General features: G+C 44.4%; 1 protein-coding gene across 2 annotated transcripts in view; it reads left to right on the top strand.

The window, feature by feature from the left end:
- The first annotated feature begins 308 nt into the window (after window positions 1–308).
- The window catches only part of Ano6 (anoctamin 6), a 184,952-nt gene continuing 164,142 nt past the window's right edge, over window positions 309–21,118 (top strand). The window contains exon 1 of one of the 2 annotated variants that reach the window (XM_028789340.1): window positions 309–456. In XM_028789340.1, the coding sequence (XP_028645173.1) occupies window positions 384–456 (73 nt within the window). In that variant the 5' untranslated portion in view covers window positions 309–383. The remainder of the gene's footprint in view (window positions 457–21,118) is intronic. The other variant, XM_028789341.1, reaches the window with a different exon arrangement.

The raw sequence follows: 21,118 nt of genomic DNA, 5'->3' as shown, positions 1-21,118 counted from the left end.
ATCGGGCACCTTGTGACGTCTCGCCATTCTGCAGATTAGCTTAAAGACCACCGCGAGCCCCAGGAAACCGGCCTGCCTCTGCGGCTGCAGCGCGTCCCACAGGCGCAGCGCGGCTCGCCCAGCGTCTGCCACTCCCTCTCCCCCTCCCACCCCCCCAGCCCGACTTCCTCCCGGGCTCCTCAAAGCCGGGGCGGTTTGATCTGCGGCGGGAGCGGCGGCGTCCCTCTGAGCATGCTCAGTCGCAGGCTGAGCAGCGCCTGCTGAGGCAGAGCGCGGGCGCAGCGCAGCCAGGGCAGTGCCGAGAGGGCTGAGCGGAGCTTGCGGCCCGAGCCGAGCGGAGCCGAGCGGAGCCGAGAGCAGCCGAGCGACGGCCTCGGGGAGACATGCAGATGATGACTAGGAACGTCCTGCTGAACATGAAGCTGGAAGAGGACGACGATGAGGATGGAGACATTGGTGAGTGCCGGAGCCGGGACCCGGGCGTGGGGGGCGGGATCCGGGGCGGACGCCTCTGCGCGGAAGCCGAGGCTCCTAAGCAACTTCAGGTCTTTTTCTTGCGTCTGCTCCGGGCAGTGTTTGGGGGACCCTGCTCCCGGGTTCACGACACACCTGAGCCGGATTCTCCGAGGCCACAGGCTGTGTCGCAGCACCGGTCCGCAGAGACACAAACAAAAGGGCTGGAGGCGCGGGGCAGGGACGCGGGGCGACGCCGGGCGGAGGACAGTGGCACCTTTCCATCAGGCCTCCTGGATGTCAAAATGTTCCCTCTCACGGCCTCCAGACACTTCACAAAGTAAATTTAGGAGTTGGGTGTGGCTTTTCCTTCCTTTCAGATTTTACTCCCGGACCAATCAAAGGAATTTGGTAACTCCCTGGTCTAGACGAACTTGGGAATTCCACGCCGCGATTTAGCCTTGGCCTTTCATTGTGACAGCGGTTTATCAGGCACTCATCCCTGTGGAGAAAGCAAATGGTATTCCTTTTTAAGGAGGGGAGAAAAGTGCGCGCAGGTTAGCCTCCCTGGCGACTCACACTGTCAAGCACAAGTTTCTGATTTCCCAGAGTTGAGCAAGTTAAGGCTCTGCACCTGGCGGCTGCTGGGTAAAAGACGTAGGATGCTACTGTTTCATGAGATTGAGCAGTAAGTGACCATTTACATAAAATACCACGCACGGGAGCAGCGTTAAAAAGTTACACTCATATTAGCACAGTTACTTTCTTAGGGAAACTAACTGTTTATTCTTGTCTGGCCGTGGTGAGGCACTCAAGGGAGATCAAGCCGGAATAGAAATTGACATAAGCAAGAGGCCCTGAGTGCAAGCCCTTGCTGCCATCAGATTTCAATTTAGAACAAAAATCTAATTTGGTCTAGCCTCTGTTACATGATAGGCGTCCTAGGTTGTCTTCAGACCCTGCCAGTAGGTTGGCTTTCCTTTTAGTGATCCATGTGTTCCATGCTTGTCCCATGAAGTAAAACACCAGATGTAGTTAGCTATCTCTGCCTGTTCTTACCGTAGTCTCCAGTATTTAGATTAATACTTTGGATAGCAGATGGACTGTTTTGACAGGCAACATATTTAAGCAGGTTGTGGCAATTTTTGGTTGTCCTTTATTGAATTATAAATTTAGCCGGGCAATAGTGGCACACGCCTTTAATCCCAGCACTTGGGAGACAGTGGCAGGTGGATTTCTGAGTTCGAGACCAGCCTGTTCTACAGAGTGAGTTCCAGGACAGCCAGGGCTACACAGAGAAACCCTGTCTTGAAAAACCAAAAATAAATAAATAAATAAATAAATAAATAAATAAATAAATAAATTTAATGTGGAGTATAGTTATTTTTGTATCAGATAATGTTTTACTAAGCCTATGAATGTTTATGTTACTACAGAATTATTAGCCTTCTTGAAGGTTACTGAAGTAGGCTGATAGACTATTATGAGCTAATTTTAGTTTCCAACAGCGGGAGAGGAGGCACTGGTAAAGTGGAGATTGTAATTGAAACCTCTGCCTCCAATCTTGTCCTATCAAAGCTCTTGATTAATGTCTTTCTTTAGGACTTGTCACTAGAGGGATAGTTGTATAATTGTTTAAGGCATAATCAGCATCGATACTGATTTCTGTTAAATTTCGCTTAGCTTTAAAATTCAGAGCAGGAAAGTCACTTTGACACGAGGCCCCAACATCATCTAAGGCTAATCTCAAGCAACGAAAGTTAAACGTTTTAAAGTAGATGATGGTATCAGAGAGGTGTTCCGCCCACATGTGTGAAGCCGAGCCCTCTGGGAGACTGGGTTGTAGAGTTATATAAAGAATTACTTCAGGTTGTCGTTGGATACTTAGAGAACAAATTCAGGTTGTTGTTGGATACTTAGGTGACTCTTTAGGTGCAGGAGTGGCTGTGTGGAATGAGCCCACATGGAGAATTGAAAATGGTTTATTTCCCATGGTGTCTTCCTTGTTTGCTTAAGTCATGACCACTGGAAGTAACTAGAAAAGCACAGTGATGAATAAACCCATGGGGCACAGTGAGTTTTGTTTTGTTTTAAAACTTGCTCAATTTTTACTAAGGAGCCACGGAAATCCTTTGTAAGCAGCAGTTGCAGAAGTGCCCCAGTGGACATGGTTGGAACTGCAAGTGGCCGGAAATGCAGAGGATGGCCTGTCCTTGGCAGCTTTTGTCTCCACACTTTCAACCTCCAGTTAGTCAGTGAGTTGATTAAGCATCACTTCTTCTTGATTTAAAAAATGATAGGTACAGGACAGATGAACTGGCTTAGCGGGTAAAGGCATCTGCTACCAAGCTCAAGGGCGTGAGTTCAATCCCCCGGACCCACATGATGAAGGAGAGATTATACTTCCACATATTCTCTGACCTTCATTTCTGCTTTGGCTCTCTTGTTCCCACTCCCCTCCCATCCCGCTGTAAAAAGGGATAGCAAGAACTTTCATGGCAGAATGTAGACGCTCTCGGTTAATATATTTCTTCAGTGCCTCTTACTCTTCTATAGTTTGTATAATACTATACAAAACTCTAGTTCGTATGATAGGTTTAAAAAGGCTTTTATTTTCTTGGATTATCTGAAGTTCAAACTCTGCCAAGGGAAAGTGGTTCTAGACATAAATGCTCTGAGGAAGATCCCAGGGTTCAGATGGATAAGTTTGAAAGCTCTAGGTTTATCATCTGTTTCTGGTACTTGACACTGTGGTTTCTCATACTGATTGGAAAAGGGACAGTGGCCATGTTAGATGGTCCAGTCATTTCTCTGTCCTCTTTCACTGTGGCCGTCTTAGACGTATCTACCCATGTGATCTATTCCTGCAGTCCATTTCATGTTCATTCATCCCCAGTCTAGGCCTGGTCTGCTGGCCCTCATGAACAGTGATTGAGCAACCCTTCTGGGCTAAGTACAGGAGACTGTATGGTAGACTGGGGCAAGACACACCCCTGTCCAAGGATGGGGGTCCCTTGCAACATTAAAAGTCCCTTGTAGAGAGTGGCTTTATTGAAATGCATGCAAAACTATGGGAAGACAGCATGAAAGGGAACTTTCCAGAAGAGGTGGTTATGTGCAAGCGGGGACACAAAGGCATAGGCGAGTTTCCAGAGCAGAGATGCTAGCCTGGAAGGACATGGAGGGATTCTTCATCCTGTGAAGAATCCTCCAAACATTTTAAAGATCTTGAGCTATCTGTAACTTAGGAGCCCCAGAAAGATGTCGTAGAAAGAACGGATCTGTATCTGGCAGTATGCTGGGAAGCAGAGGAGGAGGGAGACGTACTGTAAACCCTCCCAGGATTTGGGTTTAGAAGTGGGTGCAGAGACACAAGGTTTAAGGAGTGTGTCCCGGAACTTACAGAAGGAGGAGCGTCTCTAAGCATTCGGTTCTAGCCATCCCACTTTGTGTAAGTCTGCCTCTTGAGCTGAGTGGTGGGAAGGATGGTGGGGTGGAGTGGGATGGTGGTGTCTGTGAAGTCATACTTTTCTTGGCTGCTTTGGCTCAGGCCATTGCTTCCAGCCTCAGTTCCTCTCTTTCCCTGTGACTCATCCTCCTTCCAAGCCTGTTGGAAACTCCTGTAGGTCGTGCTGATAACTGCATCTCTCAGGGACTCCAGTGCATTCTCATATCCCTTGTTTCCTGGTTCTGGGTGTTAGCCTTCGTTCATTTCTTCTGCTCTTGTGTTTCATCATCTTTGTTTTTATTATCTCTACCACAAGACATACATGTGTGTGCATGTGTGTGTGTGTGTGTATAAATACATGTATGTATATGTATATATGTGTGTGCTTACTTATCTTTATTTTATTATTTTAAAGACACTGTTCTTATAGGTAGGCTGTCTCTTTGGACTCTTTATGTAGCTGAGGCTGGCTCTGAACTCCCGATCCTCCTGCCTCTGCCTCCTGAGTGTAGCGATTATAAGCCTGAGCCACCACACCTGAATGACTCCCTCCTGAGATAATTTAACATAACACTTTCGGGTTTTATGGCTTTGTAGAAATCTCTTCTGTGTTATCTGAAGAGTACACACTCCTAGTTCTTCTGCTTCATTGCACACCTTATTGCTGCAATCATTTACTGCCGCTGTAATCAAGGGGTGTGTCGAGAGAAATCCTGGTACGGAAGTGGTACCAAGGAGAAGGCTTGGAACCTTGCCAGGCTAGCTGTAGAGCAGTGTGGGCAGCAGAGCCAGCCAGGAGGGCCGGAAAGGCAAATGGTGGGGCTGTGATTCCTAAAGGCACAATGGGTTAGCACCCAAATGAACCCAGTGCTGCTACCCGCAGCTTATGTATTATATGTTACACACATGTGTGTATATGTGTATGTGTGTGCGTGCATTGTTTAAAACAAAAGACTGACAGTTAAAGGAAACTGTGATCCAAGTTTCTTCCCTTTTGGCTTAGCCTTGCTCAGTTCCACACACTGTCTTGACTTGCAATCCACATTCCAAGTCAAATATCTCCTTTCCGAAATGTCCCCTAGCCTTTCTCAACTCTTTGGCAACCTTACTGTTCTGCATGTGACAGATGAGCTCTCAGAGAATTATTCTGAAAGAGCGTGCGAGCGGCGGGGGCAGGGCTGCCAGGGTGGCGTGTGCAGCTGGTTCCCCTTTTCCCTTTAAAAGCCAAGAAATTTAGATCGAACACTGCCACAGACATTTCCATTAGAGATATGGTTTTAATTCGGACGTTTGTGGGAGATAATCCAGTATTATTAGGAATTGTCTGATACATGCCTAAGCTAAGGTAAAGGATGGTATTGATCTCTAAAGGTGGTGTCTATAGTGGACTAGACTGAAATGAGTGTCTTTTAGTAAAAGTTTTCCTGTAGCTAACGCTTTGTCTCATGTTGTCAGTACATCTTGACCAAAAGCTCTGGTTTCACCAGGAGATACTTCCTGTTCCTCATCCTGATGCTTTTCACATAGTAGGTGTTTAGTAAGGCATTTGTTATAGGGCTGATGTAGGTTTTCATGCCACATGATTTAAGCTGCCTGATCCAGTTTAGACAGGACATTCAGGCCTGGGTCCCTATGAAAACAGCCTAGTTTTAGAACAAAGAGACGCGTCTAACTACCTTCATCCAAGGCAATGTGCTTCTGGACTGATTTGTAAACTTTAAGACCGAGACTGTGGGGATTGAATGCAGTCCAATGATCATCATCATGGTCTTCCACCATTGTTAGGGAGCCCCAGCCTCTTGCATGCCAGACAAGTGCTCCACCCCTGAGCAGAACGCCCGCCCACGTTGTTTCTAGGACTCCTTTTTGCTTTTGTTTAGCTTTTGCTGTCTCTTCAGCTTTGCAGCTAAAATTAATTGGCACCCATCGCGAGAAACAGCGAGTCTGAAGAGCATAAGAATATGGCAACAGTAGATTTTGGATGTGGGCCAAACAGCAGTAAAGATACCATTCAGCCAAGGCATCCAGGAGAACATGCACAGAGAGAGAGACGAGTTGAAGGGTTAATGACCGCTCTCCCTGCCTCTGTATTTATGGTGCCCTGGCCACATTTCTGAATTACCAGTTGACAGATCTTGTTGCAGGAAGTTATTCAGCAGCCAAAAGCACAAATAAAAGAAAAACCAGTCTTTAGGGGAGTCCAGTTGTTACTTATATATTTAATGCTTTTATTCTTGGACATCAGAACTCTACAATTTGTTGTATCTTTTAAAAATACAAATAACTTAAGATTGGGAAAAAGAGGATATTGGTCTTTTAAAGTTCTCTTTTCTGTAATATTTCTTTTAACTTTGACAACTTTACCAGTGGGTCAAAGCCATAAATAAATGTTCTTTCACAAAGTACAAATATGAAAATTAAAGGCTTATTTATAAAGTTCGTTTGTAGAAACTAAGACTCTGTTTACATAATTGAAATGTTATGATCTCTCTAAACATTGAAGCAAATAGTTGAAAACTAATATTTGTCTTTGCACACTTTCAGTGATTGCTGGGTTCTTCTTGTAGCACCGTCACACAGGCACGATCTTAAACATTCTTTTTTCTGACTTGTGCTGCTTTTTTTGAGGAAAAATATTCAAAAGAAAAACAATCAGTACTTTATCTTAAAAACAATTAGAACCATATTGTTTTAAGGTTTTACTCTCATTTCCATATTGATTTGAAATGGTTGCATTCATTCGAATTCTATTTTTTTCTTTTACTTATGAAATAGGTTCTGAGGGTTCCAGTTATGTAAAATATAATACTCTTATTTCTGAAGAAAGGAAAAGAAAAAAAAGCCAGTATTTCTTAGTAATATGTAAAGAAATGGTAAAAGTTTAGTGACTCTGGATGTTACGTAAGAAGAAAAAGAAGTAGATTTTTAAGAGTTTCTTGCTTTCTTTGGGGCAAAGGCGATTCCTGAAGAAATTTTATAGAGAAAAAGGAAGTCTATAAAGATACTTCCCGTGCAGAGTAGGAGGGAGGGAGACTGACTTGAGTGACATCTGAGTTTGTGTCAGCTGGGAAACACCTGTGGTATTCACCTGGAGCGCTTCACCTGAGGCCAGTTTGGCAGCTGTTTCTTCAGCCCTATGGAGTTGCTGGGAGGATGTGGGATGATGTTTTCAGACCAGGAAGAGACCACACACACACACACAAACACACACACACACAGACACACACACAAACACCCCTACCCACTCTTCAGTAGTCAGTACCTTTCATCCTCTCTCTTCCTCAGCCATTCCCCGGAAACAGTGCATCAGGTACCAAGCTTCTCACTAAGGCCGCAGTCTTGTCTTGTCACAATGTCTCGCTTGCAGCCTGTTCTTCTTCATTTTAAAGGCAGTTATGGGAACTGCTGCTCTTAACCTCTGATACCACTCGAGGGTTTTCTCTGACCCTCAGCTGCCTGTTTCTGTTGTATCTTATTGCACACCCAGAAGCTTGGTGATTTCCTGGCTGGGGGCGGTCCTGAAAGTGGCTGTTCTTCAGCCTTGTGTGTTTAACGGTGAGAGTTAAGGTGCTATAGCCAACAGTGTCTGCAGAGGTATTTATTGCCTTTTCCCTAGATTCTCACAGTTACCCTAATCATGTTTTCTAGACCCCGGGAAGCATATTTCATCAATAACTCTTCTTAGGGGATCTGAGCTAAAGGCTTCAGAGGTTAATGCATAGCAGGACAGTAATTCTTCTTAGGGGGATCTTAGCTAAAGGCTTCAGAGGTTAATGCGTAGTAGGTACCTTAATACATGGCTGACGAAATGTGGAGATTACAGCCCCCATCAGTGGTCTCTGTGGTACATACCTTGCCCTGGTGACTGTCGGACTGTGTTTGCAAAAGTGTGTACCTTCATAGTAATCGGGGAAGGAGACATTCATGTAAGTGACTGTGGTGGCTTGAATGGAAATGGCCTTCAAAGGCCTATAGGGAGTGACACTATTAGGAGGTGTGGCCCTGGAGGAAGTGTGTCACTTGGGCTAGGCTTTGGGGTTTTAGAAGCTTAAGCCAGGCCCAGTGGCTCATTCTCTCTTCTTGATGCCTGTGGCTCCAGGTGTAGAACTCTCAGCTCGTTCTCCAGCACCATGTCTGACTGCCCACTGCCGTGCCTCCTGCCATGATGGTAATGGATTAAACCTCTGAACCTGTAAAGCAACCTCAATGAAGTGTTTTCTTTAATAAAAGTAGCTGTGGTCTCATGGAGTCTCTTCACAGCAATAAAACCCTAACTAAGACAATGACTGGCTTGTCTTACAAATTCCCTCTTGAAACCGGACAAGAGAAGGAACCAAGGATGATAACTAGTGAGATTCTTACTGAACGGAGCTCTCATGACCCCACGATTAAAGCTGGAAACACGCATCATATTCATCATTCTACAGAAGGCAGCCAGTCAGGAACCTCCTGAGAGGGAGGATGGGCAACCTGATGTTTAAGATGCTTTTAAACTTTCCAGTCAGTCAGCCTTGGCGTTCTCTACCAGTGTTAGACAGCACAGACTAGTCTTTTTGTCTCTACTAAGACATTAGTCTTGCAGAAGTCAAGGGTATCTGGCTCTTGACCTTTTCAGCTACATTTTCTTCTTTGAGCAGACTTGAGGGCTATAGGGTTGCTTTGTGAATTTATGGATCTAGAAGGGAGAGGGGACCAGGCCATGGACTGGGGGAATCCTTCTCCCTTTCAAATCCTGGGAGGTACAGACCTAGTCATCCAGAGATCTGGTTCTGAGGGTGAAAGCTGAGTGGGCTTGCTGGGACTTTCTCTGCAGATGAAGAGGAAAGGATGGCTCTTCCCTGTGTTCAAAGATTATTTCTGTCATCTGTTTAGCGATAACTTCATTTTTATTGGGTCAAAGATGTGGACTGACATCCTCCCATGCTTTGGCTAGCTGTGATGCAAACCAGTAGCCCTGGGCTGGCCTGGGGTCTGTCCTTTGGCCATTTGTGACATGGAAGCAGCTCCTGGGTTGGTTGGTTGGTTGGTTGGTTCTTTGCTTTTTCACCTCAGGTCAGCTGCTTGGTCTTCTCAGTTGCTCATCATTTTTCTTAGAGCCTTTCCTCATCTGCCTCCATACTTCGTCAGATTGACGCACAGAAGCCTTGTCCAGGCTCTCCACAGAGATGCAGAGGATGCAAGTTCACAGTCTGGTCCAGACATTCACCAGTCATGTGACCTTGAGTGATGTACATGACCTTCCTCTGTAAAATGGGGCTGTGGCATGCAAGGTGTGGGAATGTCATATGAGTAATAGCATTTAAAACTTTGACGTGCTTTGCAGGATTCGGGTGCCTGCTGAACGGAGCCTTCCGCAGTTGTCAACAATGTTGCCAGTGCTTTGTGTAGCTGTTTTTAGCTAAATTTTAACCTAGGATTGCCTCTTGGTTATTCTGTAGAAGTTTGTTCCTTTTCCCTAAGACAGTGACTTTTACTTCCACACGCCCTTGTCACTTTGTACTTCTCATTTCTTACTTTTACTGTCTTGAGGGTGGTGGCCCTAGTGGGCAGCATGGTGCCTGGTGCTTCTGTTCTGATGAATTAAGTAAGAGAAAGATACTGACTACTATAGAGCTGACATCCGACTTAGGACTTGGGATAGTGACCAGCCCTTGGGCGTGCCAGTTGGAGGATTAATATATACAACACAGTAGATGGGCCTTAGCTCAATGGTCAGTCAGTCACAGCCAAAATATGAAGAAATTTAAGTGACTGAGGTGTTTAAAATCAGGTAAGATTTTACAGTAGTAGACACATTTCATAACAGGATTGTATCACCTCGATGTAATTTTATTAAGAAAGATAGGATGTGACATATTAAAGGGTCATTATGACAGATACTTTGATAGCCTTTATTATAAAAGTGTATGAGAAATAAGAACATAAGCTGGGCAGTGGTGGCGCACGCCTTTAATCCCAGCACTTGGGAGGCAGAGACAGGTGGATTTCTGAGTTCAAGAACAGCCTGGTCTACAGAGTGAGTTCCAGGACAGCCAGAGCTATACAGAGAAACCCTGTCTCAAAAAAACAAAAACAAACAAACAAACAAACAAGCAAACAAAAAAACAAAAACAAACAAACAAAAAAGAAATAAGAACATACATACATACAAAACATATCTTGATTATACCCCATGCTTACCTCTCCCAACTTCCCCTGAAACCAACCAACGTGTCATTCATGTTTCCTTTCCGTATGGTCCTTCCCAGCCCCCATTAAATAACCACTGGGGCCAATTAGTGCTAACTGAATAGATACAGGGGTTGGGGCATCCACTGGAGCATGGACAACCTATCAGTCACCACATCCTCAAGGAAAATGGAGCTTTTCCTCCTCTAGCTTGGGCCTTCTAGCTTGGGCCTCCTCATCCATGCTAGAATTTTGGCTGCCTTGATCCTGAACAGATCTTATGCAGGCAACCATACCTGCCTGCGTTCATGCCCGTAATGGCTGTGTCATTTACAACCTTCCTCACTTCCCCACCTCCAGGCTATAATACATTCTTTCCATCCCTTCATCCTTGATGCTCCCTGAGGTAGGGGTGGGAGCACTGATATAGATTCCATCTGAGGCTGAGTACTCGGTCACTCCTTCACGGCACTTGGATGAATCCACACTGGCCATTGCCCACTGCATCGAGCACTTCTCTGACCCCTAAGGATGAGTGCATCACAGACCCACCAAGGGAGCTGCTGGCACAGTTGCACCAAGTTGGAAGGTGAACTTCCTATCATTTTACTTTTTCTAGTAGTAGGGGAATTTAAAAGGGAAAAGTCTAAAATGTTTGTTTAACTGCACATGAGACTTAAGATTTCCTGTTCATTGGGTAGCTTTAGTGTATGTGCTGTCCAAGCGAGTACCATTGGGTAGCTTTAAAAAGTCTGAAAGTTAAACAAAATCGATTAAAAGACACAAATAGATACAAATAGACACAAGTAGATAGATACAAATAGACACAAGTAGATAAAGCGGAAGGCGAGAGCACACTTTGTGTTCTTGCCCTTGTAGCTTAAATCTTCTGGATTTAATAATAACAGAAGTGAACACTCTATATCATTTGCAGGTTAGGTAGAGGAGACAATACTTTCTCATTTTGTGTACCAAGAAGCTTGGGGACAATTGATTCACTGTGTCCAGTTGTTGGAGCTGGACAGCAGGCTGCCCCTCCAGGAGCATCAGCCAGAGGACAGCTAACTTACTGCATCCCCATGGGGATAAAGAGAGCAAAGTGGAAGGAAGAGAGGAGTTGAGTTTAAGGTTATCTGATTGACGTTTCTGCCTTCAATAGAAGCGACTTGTGGTGTAAGCCTAATTCCGTCCTTCAGTCACCGTGCCTGGAGTCCAGCCTCTGCCACGAGGGCCGCTCATGTTTCCTGCCTTCATTTATGTGTAAATAGTGTTTAGTGACCACTGGGTACAGGCATCTATAACAGGCTCATTATAACCTACAAATCATAGAGGAGATGCGAACACTTGCAGACAAGCCTTTCATCATGCTCAGGGTAAGCAAACACCAGAGACGTTTTAGCAATCGGGTAATCATGGTTTTCCTGGGCGTTACGGCGGCCTCAGCTGTGGCTTCTGGCCTGTCTCAAGCTTCACGTACTTATTTTGAAGAGTTCAATCATACAGGGAGGTTGACTAACTTATTGGTCCAGGAAAGTTCCTTAGAACTCTTGACTGGATTGGCAGCAGTGAGCCCTACTTGCAAATCAAACCTGATGTTTTTGGTTTTAAATCCACATGCATAGAGATTTCTTTTATGCTAGCACACTGGGATGGTCCCACCTTTCTCACTGTCTTAGTTTGGTAGCTTTGTCCTGAAGACCTCCCGTAGGCCGTGTGCTCTGTGATGTCTGAGGATACGGAAGCAGGTAGAGACAGCCCCACCTTCGGTGCAGTTTGTAGTCTAGATGTGATCCCTGGAAGCCAGACGCATGCAAGGTCATACTCATTTACCGAAACTCCCGTCAGTGCCTTGTGTGTGCTAGGTATGGTCTTCGCTCTGGGAATTGAGCAATAGATAAGACACATGGCCCCTACCCTCAGTGCATGGGCTGCCTGGCGGGTAAAGCAGACATATCAAGTGGATGTGGCAAGTTATATTTAAAGGCTGTGAAAGGAGAGTAAACCAGGATGGCACAGTGAGAAGAGAATCTTGGGTGTGTCTACCATTCTCCAGGAGGAGGGCTTTCACTGGGGGATGGCTGGCCCTGCAGCTGTTATTTTCATGGTTCTAAAAATAGCCTGATCTTAGGGGAGCATGTCTTTGAAGCTGGGCTGGGAGAAGGCTCAGATGTACATTTGGCAAATGTGTGAAACCCTACTTTCGGGTTTCCAGGTCCAGTTATCCTAGGGAACTGGTCGGGCGCAGGCTTTGTTTACGATGATTTCCATGGTCTTTCTGTGCACCTTGCAGATATTGTTCATAGTCTTAAGCCCCACAATGCCTCAGTGTGTTTGTTGGCTGCAATAGCTACACTGGGTTAGTGGCAACAAAACACGGTGACATCTTCTGGTCCCTTCATAATGGCTTTACAGTTCTACTTAGTGCGATCCTCTCCCTTCTGTAAATTTGAAAGAGATTCTGAGACCTTTGAGGTCATCAATTCTGTTAGTTTTTCTGTTGTCAAAGGAAGAGGGGAGGCAGTGAGTACCGCCATTCTCTGCTCAGAGTCTGTTCCTCTCTTGGCCTCAAAGGCATGGGGACTTAGAGAAGAATGAATCTTCTGGATTCTCAGCCAGCACCATGTTCTCTTTCTGGGTGCTCTCCTGAGGGCTATGAATCACTTCTATTGGGAAGAGGAGGGACTGGCTTTGCTGAGAGTCACAACCAAACCCTTGGGGGCATGAATCAGACGTCCTGTAAAGCCGGAAAACACCACAGGTGACTTGCTGGGCTCCAGCTTCTCCCCCTTGAAACCCTAGCTGGAGAATCTCTCTCTAGAATCTCTTTCCTGTGAACAGTCAGAGCACCTAATGCAACATTGAAGGGCAAATGTTAAGGCTAGTTTTGTTCTCAGGTCATGGGGCAGGAGGGCATGGGAACAAACTTTGTTCTCATTTGCTGTTTAAAACAATCCTCTTGCTCGGGATCCTGTCTCTATTAGGTTGTTTAGCCTAGAATGGCATTTCACCTTACTTTTCCGTCACTTGTGGTTCCTGGCCAAATGAGAGTCTTCTTTATGAGTGAACTTGAGGAAATGTGAGAGACTGACGCTGCCTTCTGCAGTGCTTTTTTTCTGACCAGGAGCCCGCTCCAGTGATGCTCTTGATTAGATAGTGATATCCCATGTTAACTGTGCAGCTTGGCAGATTCAGTCCTGGGTCTGACTGCCACCTACACTCAGGCAGAGGCCACTCCCCTCCATCCCACACCCTCCCCCCATTCCCTTTCTTAGTCCAGGGGAACATTTTAATGACCTCTCCTGTAAACTGAGTGTTCCTGCTGTTGGATTTTACGTGAATGAAACCAAGTGGAGTGTAATCTCTCATGCTTGGCCCCTTTCATGTCACATGGTATTTTGGGGGGATGAATCTATGTGTGGTTATCTATTCCTATTAGTCCAGTGTATTTGAACTGCAAGAAAATCTGGAAAAGACATTTTTTGGTGAAATCTTAACATGCTACCTAACATTACTTTTTCATTCTGTTTAAAATCAGGTTTCTTTCTTTTTTTTCTTTTCCTTTTTTTTTTAATCATAGTTATTTTTGTAGTCTTACCCACAGCAGCTCACACAATACCTTTGCTTATAATAGAAAGTTAACTAGCTTTAAGTTGAGGAGGGAGGGTACGGGAAAATGCACTCATTTTAATTGCTTTGCTGTCTGAATCCAAACTCAGAGTCATTTCAGATGCTGGCCCCGAGTGACCATGCTGCTGGGTGCGACAGCAATCCATAGAGAAATGTATGCCAGTTTATTCCTTCCGCACAAGAATGTCAAGTATAATAATAATTTTTCCAAAAGGTCAGCACTTCCCAGCATTTTGTCTAAGGCGTGTTTCAGATGGATATTCTTAGCCTCATCTGGTAACTGAATACCTTCAGGAACCCAAAACTAAAACTGACCTGCACCAAGGGAGAAGGCAGTATTCACCGCTGGCCCCAGATAGAAAATTCCACAGTATTTGTCCAAGCCCGTGGGTTCCCAGTTCTCAGAGAAGTTACTTGGCACTGATGCTGCTTTCCCTGCCGAGTGACTCATGATTTCTTAAGGCTGATTAGTCAGTCACTGTTGCAGTTGCAGAGGCCTAGGAACTGCCTGAATCAAATTACATCCCCCTCGACCCCATCCACACTCCCCCTAGAGCTAGCTCTTGGTTCCCACTTCTTAGCAGGGCCACACCCCAGTCTGAGGAACTAATTCTGGCTCTATGTGAGAAGCATGAAAGACTCAGCATTCACCATGAGCCTAGCAATAACCTTGAGTGTCAGCTCTGATACCATAGCCTGCCTCCCACCAAATTCCCCCGTGTGGCCATATTCCTTTCTTGGGAATGTTTTTCCTCAACTGAGGTCCTCTGGTTCAATCTGGCTCTGGTTTGTGTCTTTAGAATCCTTGTCCAATTTGGCGCTACCTGCCTCCTGCCTGAGGCAGACCTGGTGGGGCCTGCCTGTCTTGGTGTCCCTTAGTGGATTTAATGGTTTATGATGTGTCCCGGGTTGCCTCTTTAATGGCCATACTGGTGGTACCTGAAATTTTGCATTATTACCCGAATGTCATTTTATTTTTTGCTGTCCTTCCTCTGTCACATTAGGGCTGTTGTATATAAGATGGTGAAAGGGGTATGATGTGAGGGAGACTGAGTGTCACCTGGCCACCTGAAGAAGACACAGTGCTTTCTAGGATGTGGGGAAACCATATCCCTCCTGGGGGTAGGTAGAAATGTACATCTGACAGCTAACAGGTTCACTGAGAAGCAGGTCCCAAGGACCTGGTGACCTTGGGCTTCAGGATTCTGACATAATGAAAAAGACATGCTGGTGGCTTGGTGTGGATGTCTTAATCCCAGAACCTGTGGCTGAAAAGCTCCCTTCTGTATTTTATATTATGAAAAATGGACATTTTCTCAGTCTCCATGAAAAGCCCTTTATTTAGTAAAGCCAGCATTATTTAGTAAACTATTTGCATCTGATGAGTCGTGAATGACTCTTGACCTTTTCTTTGCCTCATGGAGGATGGTGTCATTCCTTAGCTGGCATGCCCAGAAGTCTCTTTGATGACTCCGTTCCCTCAGGTGGCTTTGCTCTTGCATCCTCCTGCTTTCTTCAATCTTTCCTGACACAAATCTTCTTCCTTGCAGGTGGCCTCTCCTCTGGCCTGCCTGGATTCTGAGTTTAGATAGGTAAATGGATTCAGGTGTGAAGGGAAGTTTCCATGAAGGGCAGAATGGTCTTGTTTGTTTTAGGAGAGGGAAATTAGCTATTTTTGGGTGAGTGAACAGGCAATATATCCTGACTGTTGGATGCGGCTGAGGCATACATGGCTGGTTTTGTGTGTGGATGTGTGTGTGTGTGTGTGGGGGGGTACCCGGTCAACTTTTAATTAAAAAATTAATTCTGTGAATAAGTAAACTTTAGGGTTCATTGTCAGACTTGTGTCAGAGCTAGCAAGTGACCTGTCACTTGCTTTACTAATAAAGAGTTTTATGAAGTCTTACATAGGAAGCTCTAAATGGACAGGGGAGAGTCCTGCCCTGGATTTGTTTCTGATGCTCTGATAAAATATCATAACCAAAAGCAACTTAGTGGCAGGGAAAGGACTTTATTTCTGCTATAATTCCAGGTTATAGGCCATCTTGGTGGGGAAATTAATGCGGGAACTTCAAACAGCTAGTTATATTACATCCAAGTCAAGCGCAGAGAGAAATGAACACATGCATTTGTATGTGTTCAGCTTGATTTCTGTGCTCTTGACAGTTCAGGACTTTTTACTTAGGGAATGATGCCACCGTAGGTACTGCCTAGGGAATGATACTACCATAGGTACTGCCTAGGGAATGGTACTGCCCACAGTGGACGGAGTTGTCTCATATTAATTAAAACAGTCTTCCACAGATATGAGGCCATCTCAATATCCCTTCATCAAAACTCTTGCCAATGATTCTAGGTTATGTCAAGTTGACAGTTAAAGCTGACCATCCTACTTCCTGAGTTTTAAAAAATATGTTACAGTTTTTAATAGTCTTTTGAATAATGTTTATATCTATTGATTTTTAACCTGTATATCATCCCTTGGTTTCTGTGGAGGACTGGCTTTAAGACCTTCTAGACATCAAAGACCTCAGGTGTTCAGATCCTTTATGTAAGTGGCATGGTATTTTCATATAAGCTACAGTGTACTGTAGGCCAATTCTATATTGTAGGACCAAATATACTGTAAAGACTGTTAATACCTGTTCCTGCTGTCCTAATGCTAGCACTGTATTCCTTAGAGGAAGTGTTAAGAAGAGAAGTACATGGTCAGCACTCAGTAGGTGCAAGCTTTTTAAATCTTCAATCTGAGGTTGGTTGAAACTCTAGATGTTGATCCAGCAGAGCAGAGAAAGGCTGACTATACGTATATTAGGTTTCTACACACAATTGTTAAACACCATCACCCACGATTTCTGCTGTGTGAAATATCTATTTGCCACTGTGTCCCCAGTAATGAGAGATTATTTGGATAGAGTAGTGACTATTTTAGATTTCTTTGGAGTTGCTTGCAGTCTAAATAGATTTGTTTATAGGAGGCCCGTGGGCCTTGGATTCTAAACTTTAAATGAGATTGCATTTGTAGCATTGGCCCACCATGGTAGACTGCAGTAAAGAGTTTAGGTTTTTCTATGTCTACCAGTTTCCTCCATTTTTGGTCTTATCAGAGGTGCTTTTTCCCCCCTTGTTGGAGACAGAATATCACTATGTAGACCAGGCTGGCCTTAAACTAGAACTCTTCTTGCTTTAGCCTCTCCAGGGCTGGGATTACAGGTACACATAAAGGTGCCAACCGCCTTTGAGGAGACTCATGGGAATTTTAGGATAGTGATTGGCACTTTTTAAATATTGATCAAAAAGTTGCTACCTCAATTGTTTTCTTCATTGCTGAAGCCTGGGGATTATGAAGAAGTTTTTAACCCAGGATCTCTGGACTACATGGGTAGGGAAAGGGATCTTGAATCCTCTAAGCTGCATATTCTAGGTCTTTGTAAGTCTCTGGTGAACACGGCCATAATTGCCCTTAGATGCTGAAGGGGACCGCATCACCTGTTCTCTAGGATAACTGAGTTGATTATGAGGAGTTAAGGTTTGACTGCTTAGTACTGTAGAATTCTTAACGAGCACTTTTGTCTTTAGAAACTGAATTCCAGTGCTGTTGCTGTAGCCTTTTTCAACCATCATGAGTTCCATTGAGTTGCTGTGTTGGGTGGGTTAAGAGGAGTGCAGAAGGCCCTTTCCCTCCCCCTCTCCCTCTCCCTCCCTTCATTTCTTCCTCTTCTTTCTCTGACTTTTCACTTCCTGTTTCGATTACTTTGGTCACAGGAAGCTCAAAACACATGGCTGAACATCGAGGATCATCGTGGCTTGTCATACTGTGGTGACTGTAGTTTCAGGAGCCTAGCTGGCTCTCAGCTCCCTAGAAGGGTTCTGGAGCTCTTCTCCACGTGTAGTGGATCTGCTCTGGTGGTTTTCCAACTGCTAAATCTCTCCAGCAAGAATGACTTCATACCCTTACCTGGCGCCATTATCAGGGCCTTTTACCTGTCTCTTGACAGGCCATAGCCCTAGGTTAGAACCTGTTACTGTGACCTTGCTAAATGGGCACAGTATTGAAACCGATGGCTTCTCCGTACACCCCCAGATTGGTACATCTTCCATCTCTCAACGGAGAAGCTTCTATTTGCAGAAGATGGTGATTAACAGAGACCCACAAGCTCAGGGTGCAGGTAATAGGACACTGTGGGGTGCTCGGCCTTATAGGACATCTTTATCACACACAGCCCTCCTCCAAAGGGTCAGGGGTCATTCTGGAAGAAGAGACAGAAAGATCGTATGAGCTGGAGGTGGTGGGTGGCTATAATATGACAATGTTTTCTGGACACAGCAGGGCAGTTGCGCATATGAAACTTACAACAGTCGAGGTAGCCTGCACAACCTGTGCACGCTATAAGGACAGATAAAATTCCAGCATGCAGGGCAGAGGTATATGCCGACATCTGGTATTGGCAATTGGTAGTGCTGGGAGATGAAGACTGTTTTTTTAAGGGAGGGTGTGGCTCCTGATGGTTTGTGTGCCCTCTCATGAGGGCCACACATCTAAGAGTATACAGGCAGCACAAACTGTACTTGATATGTTAACAAAAAATGGAAGGTGTAATGTTGAGTGGGTAAGGAAGGGGGTATGGATCTGGAAAGAGTATAGGTGGGTATGAGCAAAACACTTGCTATGAAATTGTCAAAGAACTGGTAAACATGAGGAATGAAAAAAGAAAGCGTTCTGGTAGCTTCTGTCCTCAGACGCCCAGCCAGTGGTTCTTGTGGAATTATAGATGGTTCTCCAGACCATCTTTGTGGGCAGGTGTCAGTCAGTATTCCTACACGCCAGCAGTAGAACTACCTCAGCCACAGTTGGAAAGGGGAATATGTCTCATTCAGTGGGAAATGAGACTATTTCTTTTGCAGGTTTTTGTGGTATCTTGTACTAAAATCATCTGCAATTTCAGTCTACTGCCGTGTACTTTTTAATACACTGTTTGGTTTTTTAATATAAAAATCAGAAGCATAACATTTTTTTCATTGATTTGTCATATTAAAAAAGAAGTTTAAATTGATTTTTTTTTCTCCTTCCTTCTTGAGTTATTGTTGGTGGCTCTTTTATAGGAAATATCTTCCTGGCATTAACCTGCTTTTTTATTGTCCTCCCTGGCAAATGTTTTTCAGATTTCTGTTGAGTGTAAAGCAGTGGAAAAGACTCATTAGGAGGCTTTTCTGATGTTGAAATCTCTGAATTAAAGTAATAATCCTGCTACACACTGATTTTCCAACCTTAGCAAGTTGCTGGGTCTTCAGAGCCTTTCGTATTTCTCATTATGAAGGTAAAATGAGATAGTACATGCCCTTGGCTTAGTGGAGAACCTGGGGGCTACTGGCTGTTTATATTGACCTGATAATGTCAATCTCCTGATTTCAAATGAAACTATTCTGATATATAAAATACCTTAATGATAGCCATTCATTGAAGGGCTCACAGCTAATTACTGCCTATAGAATGAATCTGTTAATTATAATTTTCCATAGACCCCCTTGGGTGGGATTGAAGAAGTTGGATTGACATTTTAGTAAAAAAGAAAGCCCAAGATTATTACATTAACAGTGATTGCATATGCTGCACTAATATTGCTAATAAGCATTACCTGTGTTACTGAACTAGGGTCTGGAAATACCAAGAGGGAAATTAAAGCACTGAATTCCTAAGTCTGTCTGAGTGTAGGCATACAGTACATCTTTAATTGATTTTTATTCCTCTGGCGACTTCATTCAGTGAATACTGGGACTCACTGTTCTTAATGTTGTAGTCGGCATGAATTAAAGTGAATCTATTCATTTACCTTCTGCAATAAAGGATTCTGATCAGGGTCATTCACCAGCTACCTTCTTTGAAACCAGTGAGTGACTACAACCCAGGGGAAGTTTGTTTTGTGGTTTTTTGGGTTTCTTGCACTTTCCCAGCTTAATCCTTTTGGAGTTCTTCAGGATTTTTTTAACCTGGGTCAATAGAGTGCTTGAAATGCTTCTATATTTGAGAATTCAAGTCAAAGCAAACATTGCCACGGGGAGGGGAAAGCAGTGGAGCCGAAGGAAGCCCTTGGGCCTTTGAGGAGAAGCCGAGCAGGGCCTGTGCTACTTACTGTGAAAGTGGATAGACAGGTAGTCATGCTAGGTTTGGGGAGTTGGTTCTTATAAGTTAATTAAGCACTTAGTGATCCCCCAAATATAGACTTGTTTGCTTAAGAATGTTTAAAAGTAAACAAGGCAGTGGTTGGCCTGACTGTAGACTAGATGATGTCACCTGGTTCAGTTCCATCTTTATAGGAAGTCTGTCCTTTAGCTCAAGACTATATCTTGGATTTCAAAAAGGCTGGAGATGTGAGTGGAGGGTGCAGCATTTCTGCCATGAGCTCTCACCTTGGCTTGCAGTGGTCACTTCTGTCTCAGATGAACATCGATCCCAGGGTGAACCTCACCTTCGTGACCTCATCTAACCCTAGTTACCTTCCAGGGCCCCCCATGGGACAGCATCAGGTTGACAGCCAGGATTTCATGATACAAAGTTGGGGTGGATACAGTTAGTCTCCCTTTCTCTCTATATAAGCACAAATAGACAAGAGCAGTATAACTACTTGATTAGTTAGTATCTTGGCATCTTAGTAATTTTATTTCAATTTGTTCTCAAACTTACCATGTATTGTAGACTGACCTTAAATTCCCAATTCTCCTCCTGTACCTATTTAAGTGCTAGGGTAATTGGTCTATGCCACTGTGCCCAGCTTAAATGTTCTTTTTTTTAAATGTGTATTATCTCTATTAAATTTATTTGGTTGGCTCGACAATTCTGCTGCACTCTCTCTGGAGAGCTAAGTGGATTGTGTAATGAATTAACGAGGAAAAAGCCAACAGTTGATAAAGACTGGGATGAGGTCACTTCCTTTCATGACATTAGTAGGATCGGACCTGGCATCACTGGGTGTCTCTGTGGCTCAGTTAGGACACATCTCTTCTTAGGATAGGCATATGAAGTTGGGAAGACATCAGTTTGATGAATGAGAGAGCTGAAGTGAAGAGTCGCCCTGGACTTCCGTGTCACAGTCTCACCACTTCCTAAAGAAACGTGTGCAGGCACAAGACTGTATTTTCTTTTGTGTTTGTAAGGACTATACAGGCGAGGAAAAAGAATGTGTGAAAACGAGCTTCTTAGGAAATCAAAATTAAAGTAGGGGTTTGGAGTTAATTGGTGTGATGGTTTGTATATGCTTGGAACAGAGAGTGGTACTATCAGGAGGTGTGGCCTTGTTGGAGTAGGTGTGGCTTTGTTGGAGTGGGTGTGGCCTTGTTGGAGTAGGTGTGTCACTGTGGGTGTGGGCTCTAATACCCTAGTCCTAGCTGCCTGGAAGTCAGTCTTCTACTAGCAGCCTTCAGATG

Source organism: Grammomys surdaster, unplaced genomic scaffold (genome assembly GCF_004785775.1).
Source record: "Grammomys surdaster isolate TR1022 unplaced genomic scaffold, NIH_TR_1.0 125818, whole genome shotgun sequence".
NCBI classification, from domain to species: domain Eukaryota; kingdom Metazoa; phylum Chordata; class Mammalia; order Rodentia; family Muridae; genus Grammomys; species Grammomys surdaster.
Note: the sequence above shows the minus strand (reverse complement) of the source record. Positions and strands in the feature narration are given on the sequence as shown.